The 10,191-nt window shown below is 35.4% G+C and overlaps 1 protein-coding gene across 6 annotated transcripts in view; it reads right to left on the minus strand.

Annotated features, from left to right (window-relative positions):
* The window catches only part of npas3 (neuronal PAS domain protein 3), a 323,145-nt gene that overhangs the window by 205,464 nt on the left and 107,490 nt on the right, over positions 1-10,191 (minus strand). For all 6 annotated transcript variants that reach the window (XM_082142316.1, XM_082142315.1, XM_082142314.1 and 3 more), the window contains one exon: positions 1,352-1,596. In XM_082142316.1, the coding sequence (XP_081998442.1) occupies positions 1,352-1,596 (245 nt within the window). The remainder of the gene's footprint in view (positions 1-1,351; positions 1,597-10,191) is intronic.

Below are 10,191 nucleotides of genomic sequence, written 5' to 3' on the forward strand. Positions count from 1 at the left end.
CTAAGAGCATCATCTCTTTTAAATATTACATTTAACCACGGCCATCAAATATAACGAGAAGAGCAAGTATTGAGCGCATCTTTTTTATTTTCATTGATCCCGACTGCATCCTTTATCACCAACCAATTAGCATTAGTTGATTAACCAGGCCCATTACTCACCTAATCGTTACAGTCCAACTAAGAATCCATAGTTACTGTTAAATCTATAGGCTGCTTCAGTGTACTGACATTCGTAACTAATTAGGGTTCTGTAGGGCATGACACAGTCTTGTTTATTTATAACCGACAGCTATTTTTCTTCTCGAGTCTGTTGTGTAGCAAACACCAGCCAGGAGGGAGCGAGTTATGATCGATGTACAGATCTCACTGGACTTTATAATGCACATAGTCTACTTCCTGTCCTTGCTGGTAACCAAGAGTACTAACTGATGAGCTGTTGATTTTGTGTACCGCATGTGGTTGTTTACCACTGACAATAATCGCAACTCATCCCTCAGTGTGAATAAACCAGTTTACAATGTGTTTACACTTGCAATTACACACTTATAAAGTTTGATGAATAAAACAAATTTGCAGCTTGTATATTTGTTAAAATGCATATTTAGTTTGTTCATTTTGGATGCAGTAGTGTGACCAAAAATTGCTAAATTAATGAAAATATTTACTTACAATTGGTGTTGTGAATTAAGCTCGAAAAAAAATTTTCTCAATCATTTTTTAAAATGATTTATTATTTAATTATTCACCCTGAAGCTTGTCTGTTATTTAAGCTTCAGGTTGTCTAAATATAATTGCTGTCAAATCGATTAATCGCATCTAACATAAAAGATTTTGTTTATATAATATATGTTATTATATATGTTATATATATAGTATATACACATACGTATACATATAAACACACATATATAAACACAAACTTTTATGTTAGATGCAATTAATCGTGATTAATCGATTTGACAGCACTACTAAATATTACAATTTTTTCTAAAACAATTTTTTTGGGTTATGAGTTATAAGTTAGCAAGGTTTACCTTTTAATCTGGTTATGACAGACGTTGAAAATTTGTACATAAATTTGCTAACTGTTTTAACTGTTATGGTTAACATACAAATTCTATAATAGTATACTTTGTAGCTTGCCTGCTTTTTTACTTTCCTCGTGAGTTTTTTTATAGTAAAGATAATTTCCCATTCATTATTGAGTGTGGAAATTGAAATTATTGTCTTTAGTATTCAATATTCAGAATACTACACATGATATACATTAAATTGAAAATAACCTGGGGGAAAAAAACAACAACAACAAAAAGAGCAAAATAAATCTTGATTTCTACATAGAGTCTTACCTTTGACTGAGGTGTTGGGTGGAGGTCCTTCGATGCGCAAGTTCCACGGCGGGTCTCCCTGGTTGGCGAAGTCCCTCATCTTAAGGTAGCTGATGGTTAGGCGGATGATGGAGGCCTTATCCAGCTGGCTGGTGATGGCGCCGGGGAGCGGAAGCATCTTTGCCAGCTCGTAGAACTCGAAGTTTTCCTTCCCCCGGCGCGAGCGAGCGGCGTCACGTGACTTCTCCTTCCTTAGAGCCTGCAACCTGGCAGAAACGCAAGAACATCAGCAATATAAACAACTACTGCTAGTCAAAGCCTGACAGACTTTGCCTTCTTGTTGGAAGACATCTTATGACTGACAAAATGTCCATCCTTTATACTTAAAATGCTTGATAAATGATTTGTTGATGAATGACAATTGATGAATCATAATTTAGCGTTTTAAATATTGAAATTGACCCCATTTACAGTCTTAACACATAGTCCTAGTTTTATTTTGTGCATGTTATTGTAAAAGTATCTTTCATTAAATTGAATAACTTTAAACCTCCAAATTGTCTTTTTGGTCAACATCACAAATCGCTCTTATTTTTTAGCCCCTCCCCATCCAACAACCTGACAAATAGAGACAACTTTTTCATAATCCAAACAATTTCCAATGTAAATACGCAAGTCTTGATCTTCATTTTATTTTGTTTAAAACTTGAAATACTATGTTTCTTTCAACCACAGATGTCGATGGAGAGAACAGAATTCCGTGCTGTAACTTTAATATATTGTTTTACACTGAAATACGTCACATTCAGGGCTTGACATAAAAAAAATGTGCTCACCAGTCACTGTGGCTCACATTATACTGTTACACATGCATTTTCTTTCTCAACGTTTTACGTTCACTTAAAACATAACTGACTGTGTTCACGTGAATACTCACCGAGACCAGCATTTTGACATTATTTTGTGTGTATTTGACTGTTCAAGCCTAATAAGCAGTGAAAAATAACTCAATTTAGTACTGAGGCGGCTTTATGTGTGCACAATTTGGGTGTGGGAATGAGTAAAATGATGCTCAATACCCGCAATCCCATGCCGAAATTCAAGCCTTGTAACACCAACAATATTCATCCAGAGGAAATGAAACGAGTGAGTGAGTGAGGTTGGTTTGTGTGTAACTCGCGGGTATCGTGGTATTCTGTGGAAAATTAGTATTGGAAGCATTTCAGATATTTCAGCATCGATATGTATCGACAAATCTATATTTTTGACAACTCTACATTGCACTTAGTTTGATATTCAAATGCCTTTTAAAAAGACTACAATTGCTAAATTTGTATATTATGTTTATAAAATTCAACCTGCCAAAGTGGCTAGTAGGAGTGACTGTGTTACACACCACTGCTGAAATACACTAGCATTTGGTGGGTTGAGCATGTTAATGTCAAGCCCTCGTCACATTCCAAAGTTAAATGGGTTGACTTTAATTGGAACATCACTTGCAAAAACATACTGTGATGGTATTAAACTAAAGTACACTACCATACAACATGTTGGTTGGTAAGATTTTTTTAATGTTTTTGGAAGAAGTCTCTTCGCTCACCAAAGCTGCATTTATTCAATTAAAAAACAGTAAAACAGTAATATTGTGAAATATTTTTTCAATTTAAAACAATCGTTTTCTATTTGAATATATTTTAAAATGTAATTTATTCCTGTGTTGGCAATGCTGAGCTTTCAGCATTATCACGGTGTCACATGATCCTTCAGAAATCACCCTAATATGCTGATTTGCTGCTCAAGAGATATTTCTTATTATAAATGTTGAAAACAGTTGTGCTGCTTAATATTTCAGAGGAAAATGTGATTCTTTTTTCAGGATTCTTTGATGAACAGAACGTTTTAAAAAAACAGCATTTATTTGAACATATTTTGTAACAATGTTAAAGTCCTTAATGCTACTTTTGAATAACATAATGCATCTTTCCTGAATAACAGTATTAATTTCTTAAAAAAAAAAAAAAAAATCTTACTGTTCCCACACTTTTCAACGGTAGTGTTTAGTAGCACAGTACAAAATTATGAATATTCATAAATAAAAATACCACATAAAATGTGTTGTTAGTCACAGTATTACACCATAAGAAGAAAGTAAACCATGATTACTATTGATAGATCCAATAATATTAGCCTCTATTCATAATACACACACGGAAACCCGATTCATCTCTATTGTAATTTATAGCTTTATATCCCAACATGCCTTTCTGTTTTCAACACTGCTTTTCCCAGCCAAACAAAAGGCCCAGGAGAGACGGTCTGTAACTGAACTCAATAGCTGTGCCTGGCTCTTTGTTATTGACTGTATATAGTATCAAGAGCACACCTCTGTGCCAATCACAGACGGGGCAAGCAACCGCGGCGTTGTGGCGCTGGGCCGCAGCAGGCTAAAGTTGCAGTCACACCGACTTTGTTGTGCTCCGTCGGGAGACCTCAACTCAATTGGTTCAGTCATTGGAATCCAGAAGTGGGTCGAAGTTGTGATTAGCTTTGGCCCGGGGTCTCGTGAGACGTCCCTGTGAATGACTTTTATTGCTGCCTTTTTACCACAGACACAGACGACCGGCCAGAGATCTTCTTTCCCCGCCAAGCAGTTAAACAAAGAAAAAGAAACACAACACTGACCTAACCTTACCTGCATTTGAGCTTTTGAAACGATGCTAGACCGAAAATGCCCAAAATATACACACGCTCGATCCTACACATGCCTGCACACAACAATGATATATTATAAATTATGACTACTGCCTCAAAGTGCTTCTGTTTATTTTAAATCGAGTGATTTACAACTCTGCAGTGAGCATTCCTCTTTATTTATTTCCTTCTGAATAAAATTAGCCCCTTTCTGGCAGCAATTGCTAGCAACTCAACGCAGTGTCTACACTGGAAGTGTTATCATGTTACAGAGTTAAACAAATGGTTAGAAATAAAAGATTATATAAATTAGTAAGCCAGTGATCAGAAATATCAAAAGTCTGCTTCATAATTAATTTAAATATATATCTAATAAAATAAATAGCTATCAATTCATTATATGTGCAGGGCTATTATCCTTAACTAAAACCCATTAAAAAAACATTTCCGTTACTCGAAACAAAACAAACGTTAACTGAAATAAAATAATATATATAATACGTAATTTCTTTCAGCTACAGCAACATTTCTCATTTTTGTTTAGTTTAATGATGCACACTGCACAATTTTAGCCCCGATTTTGTACTTGCTGACAGTTTTGTGAAAAATCGCAGACAAATGCTCGAAATAAGAGGCAAATTGGTGCTCGTTCACGTGAGTGACAATCAAGGGAAAGTTCAGGGGCAGGAGTCGTAGACTGGCAACAAAACATCAGCAAGCTTGGCTTCTGCAAGCAACCATTGGCTGCATCTGCATACTTCCCTACTACATAGTAGGCGAAAATCAGTATGTGACAAAAGAAGTATGTCTGAATTCACAGTACCTATAAAGAGTAAGCAAAACGTACCCAGATGGCCTACTACTACCAGCGAGATTCTGAATTGTGCATAAGATGGGCACTTTACTATCCCATGAGGCCACGGGAGAGGATTTGTGAATGTCTGGTAGGTCATATGATAATGACAATATGCCGGATGTAGTACGTGTGGATTACATTCATACTACACACACTCATACTAGAACATACTTTTTTAGCGGTCGTGAATTAATTACTAGGTACTGAAGTACCTACTCAAGAGAGTATGCGATTTCGGACGCAGTCATTCTTCATATTCTTCTCACGCGTGATCTTACGTTAGTTCCTGTATCCATTCTCTCTTGTACCCGCCATTACATCCAGTACTAAAATAACTAAAACTAAATAAACTAAAACTAATAAATAAAAACTGATAAAAAAATATATATAGACATTTTACTAAAATTTTTACTAAATTTAAAGTGAAAACAGAAAATATATAAATATAATCGAATTAAAAATATATAAAAAAAAACTATAATATATTTTTAAAAATACTACTTTAACACAGTATTTATGTAAATAAAATAATTTTATTTCAGTTGGAGAAGAAATATACTGCGTAAAGTAGTTTTTCAGCAGGTTGAAAATAGAAATGTGGCATCTGCTAAATTAAAAATGCAATGCGCTACAATGATACTTCTAGTTTAGACAGTTTCATTAAATATAATGTGAGAGATGTAGTTTTGTCACAGCATAATGCATCGCACACATCTAATGTAGACGCAGTATAATGCGGTACACATTGTACGATTTTGGGCTGTCCCAGACGAAAGATGACCAGTCGTGGTGATTTCTGTGCGTACAGTGAGAGAGGTTTAAAGACATCCGTTGTCACGGTCTTGCGATCAAAGACAGCCTGCGATAAATCTCTGAGAGTGTCCGAAATTTAGCATTATCATCTCACAGTGTGTTTGCTGCTACAACGTGCGTATACTGAATAGCCAATAATAATGCAACATGAAACGACGTATTAACGCGAGATTACGCTAAAACTTAAAACTATATACCTCAAGCTGCATTTGAAAAATCGGCATGCCAAGTTGCCTCTTTTCCCTAGCCATGACCGTGTCCATATTCTCCTCTTACGCTCCCTTCTCTTATTTCAAAGCACATAAAAACCACAACTCTATTTGTTTACCACTAGCACATGCTGATGACGTTTTATTCTTCTATGCTAAGTTGCGTCGTAGCCTGCGATTGAATAGGTGTCATCTTCGTCCAGTCTCTACATACATGTCGTACCCAAGTTTATCAGATCCATGTTGTACGGTGTGGTTTGTAATGATCTAATCGGATTGCAGAAATCGCACAGCCTGGAGCAGGCATAAGGCTCAAAATACTCAACATAGTGTTGTCACAAGGGGTGCTAGAACAGATTTAGCATAAATTCTTCTTCTACTGCCATGGCGGAGCAACAGTTTTGAAGAGAATCTTGGCGAGTAAGTTAACGTGTACAGTTAGATATCCAGATAATAACGTTCAATTTAATGGTGCATACAACTCTGCACTGGTGTAGAACCTACATCCTTAAAAAAAAAAAGCCCCAGTAAAATGTATTCAAATATAAATCAGATTCAACAGCTTTTTATTCATAAAGCACATTATTTTTTGGTCACTTTAAGCACAAGTAAATATGCATGAACTCAGTGTATCAGCTAATAATGCACACGGCACAGGCTTTCTGGTGTTTACGGTCCCAGCACTCTGGTCCAAGGTTTGAGCTCATTGATTTATGATTTTCAATCAAACAACTCACAACAGCCGCTTTAATGCTTCCAAAACACAACTGCCCACTTTCTGTAGCGTTCATCATGTCAAGCCATTCTGAATTAAGTCGGAAATAAATCAGCCCAGAGCTTCTGCGTTCCCTGTTGGCCGACATTTAGATGAATTTTTTACCACCATAAATGCTAAATCAGTTATAGCAAGTGCCGAAAGATGGGGAGAGAAGAATGCCTTGATGGATGAAAAACGACTGTTGGTGGAGAAGAAAAACAGCAGATATTGTCTTCGCATTTTACCAATGAACAAAAAGCAACATAAAATATGAAATGGAGCCGTGCCACAGACAGAACGCAAACATATTCTGGAGTGCTTAATCTTGATGTAACCTCACAATTCCTACTCTGCTTTAGTAACGGTCAATAATTCCCAAGCAACTTCCAGCAAAAAAAGCCCCAATTGCCCAAAAGACCACCAATGACGCCTCACGCAGATCTAACACTACAGACGCAGATGCCGTGATCAATTTTTATCCTGTATGAAACTATCATTTCAACATCAAATATAGATTTGCCCCACGCCTTTGCATACGAGCGATGGATTTCTATTCTCAATGGCGCTCCAGCAAAAGAATAAAAACTCCATTTGATGGTCTACTGCTCAGACAGTATATAAAGCCAGTTGTAATGGTTGTTTGGATGCAAAGTGCAACAGAGCAGCAGAATTTCATTTGTTCCACAAACTTGGAAGGCATTATGCTGTCCTGCCAAATACGTCTTGATGCACTAAGGTTAGGTGACCTTCATTTTTGTGACATGTTTATTACGTACTACGGGAAAATGCAACAAACACAAAATCACGGTGATACTACGGGCCTTGCGAGACTCTTGCGGGACCTTTCAGGGAAATAGCATTGAGCTTTGTGGCGTGGACTAACGGCAGCGGCTCCTGAGTAATGAGTGGTGTGTTATTGACCTGTTTTCTGAGCACGAATTTATGATTTTGACGTTTCCTGCTTCCAGGCTGGTATAAAAAAACTCGTAGATTTTCTGCAACAAACATAAATGTGCGATAAACCTTTTCAGAGCTTATGCATCCTGAAGGATTTGAGTTTATGCACATGAAAACATCCTGTAACAGCAAATAGTCAATCGGTGTCAACATCATATTTTCATCAGAAAGACAAAAATCAATACAAAATGTCAATGAATCACAACCCATTTTACTTGTGTAATGTGATGTAATTCAGAGCAAACGTAGAGCAGGATTTGACTGTATCCATCAGAAGCTGGAAGGATCATGAAAAGTGGGCGTGACATACCAGAATGGCGCCATTTGATTGGATGGATGATTTTAAAGGCATTTGCACCTTACCTTGTGATCGACTGTATTGCTCTATATACAGAAGTAAATGAGTAAATCTGACACACACACACACACATCAAGAGGCTGAAAGTTCTGCAAATGATCATTTAGGGTTGAGGTAATTGCCTTCATCAGTGTAGAAAAATCAGGCAGAAGAGAAATGTCACTTTAGATTATCTTCTTGCCTCCTGAAGCAATAGATGACACTTGATCAGAGACTAAATGCCAAAACCAATCAATTCCTTTTGTGACTCTTCGCCATGCCGCAGTAAAAAAGGCCATAGTCTTGGTTCTTCTAATTAAAGTAAATGCTATCTCCTTGGTAACCTCATTAATATTCTCATTGACTTGGTTATACATACAGTATGTCATATGACTGGTCAAAATTAGATGGAGCACTTTTAATCAGCCAGAATGTATATTACTCTCAGAAAGACTATATTTTATATACAATTTGACGAAGATTCGTTTCACTGAAATAACTTTAAAGGTTACATCTTATTCTACAAGGTTGTTTGCACCAAAAACAAGCTATTTAGTTAATTCACCTTCGCATTTCCCGCTCTCTCTGACCCTTAGAATTAAACAGGCTGTTTTATACTGTACTTTAAGACTCTATATGTAAATGAGCTCTGTTATGAATGGCAAACTTTTTTTGCATGTAAAATGAGGAGCAATGCCCCCATCTAGTTTCTGGACACTGAATAGTCATTGATATTGTACACTTGATTGGTCATTGGGCTTTTGGTTATGACTGTCTGCATACTACATCAAACTCTTATCTCAAAGAGCAAGAAAACCCTGCTTTTATTTACTAAAGTGCGACAACTATAAAAGTATAAAACTATAAAAAACAACTATGAAAATATCACAATCTAAGCTGCAATCTTCAGTTAAGTGCAAGGTCACGTCTCGCACATGCACTAATTCCCTTCAAGGTCTGTGCGTACTTCCCTCTCAATCAGTAAAATGGATCCGGTTCTGATGCGAGTCTCCATTGCCCTCAAAGTTCTGTCATTCGACTGTTCGTTTGTCCTGTGTGTGTGTGTTGGGAACACATTGACATTCTTCATTAATATGGACGTCAGTTCAGGAGATCTATAGATGCGCTGCTGTCATACATCAGCAAGCACCACTCTGTTACTAAACAAGAGGCTGGTGTTTGCATTAGTTATACTCAGTTTTTCATCTGAACAGCTAGCCAACATGAATATGATGATTCAGAGGACTGTAAACCAGATTTCGACTATTCAAACGCAAGTTAATGAAACTTAAACTTCCAAAACCTGTCAAATGTTTCTGTCTTCACCAGTATACGCATTTTAAATATTTAAAATAATTATAATATTATATATATATATATATATATATATATATATATATATATATATACATATATACAGTACCAGTCAAAAGTTTGGAAACATTACTATTTTTAATGTTTTTGAAAGAAGTCTCTTATGCTCATCAAGCCTGCAGTTAAAAAAACAAAAAAAACTGTAATATTATGAAATATTATTACAATTTAAAATAATGGTTCTCTTTTTTAATATATTTTAAAATGTAATTTATTTTTGTGATGCAAAGCTGAATTTTCATCAGCAAGTACTCCAGTCTTTGGTGTCTTATGATCCTTCAGAAATCATTCTAATATGATGATTTGATACTCAGTTATTATCAATGATGGAAACAGTTGTGCTGTTTAATATATTTTTTTGGAATACTTTTTTCAGGATTCATTGATGAGTAAAACGTTAACAGCATTTATTCATTAAAACAGCATTTATTCAAAATAAAAACATTTCTAACAATATAAATCGTTACCATCACCTTTTATCAATTTAACGCATCCTTGTTGAATTAAAGTACTAATTTCTTTAAAAAAAATTGTTATTGTTCCCAAACTTTTGAACGGTAGTGTATATTGTTACAAAAGATCTCTATTCTAAATAAATACAGTTCTTTTTAACTTTTTATTCATCAAATAATCCTGAAAAAAGTATCTCAAGTTATAAAAAAAATATTAAGCAGCACAACTGTTTCCAACATTGATCATAAATCATCATATTAGAATGATTTCTGAAGGATCATAAGACACCAAAGACTGGAGTACTTGCTGATGAAAATTCAGCTTTGCATCACAAAAATAAATTACATTTTAAAGTATATTAAAAAAGAGAACCATTATTTTAAATTGTAATAATATTTCATAATATTACAGTTT

The sequence above is a fragment of the Leuciscus leuciscus genome (assembly GCF_965113295.1).
Source record: "Leuciscus leuciscus genome assembly, chromosome: 17".
In the NCBI taxonomy this organism is placed as follows: Eukaryota; Metazoa; Chordata; class Actinopteri; order Cypriniformes; family Leuciscidae; genus Leuciscus; species Leuciscus leuciscus.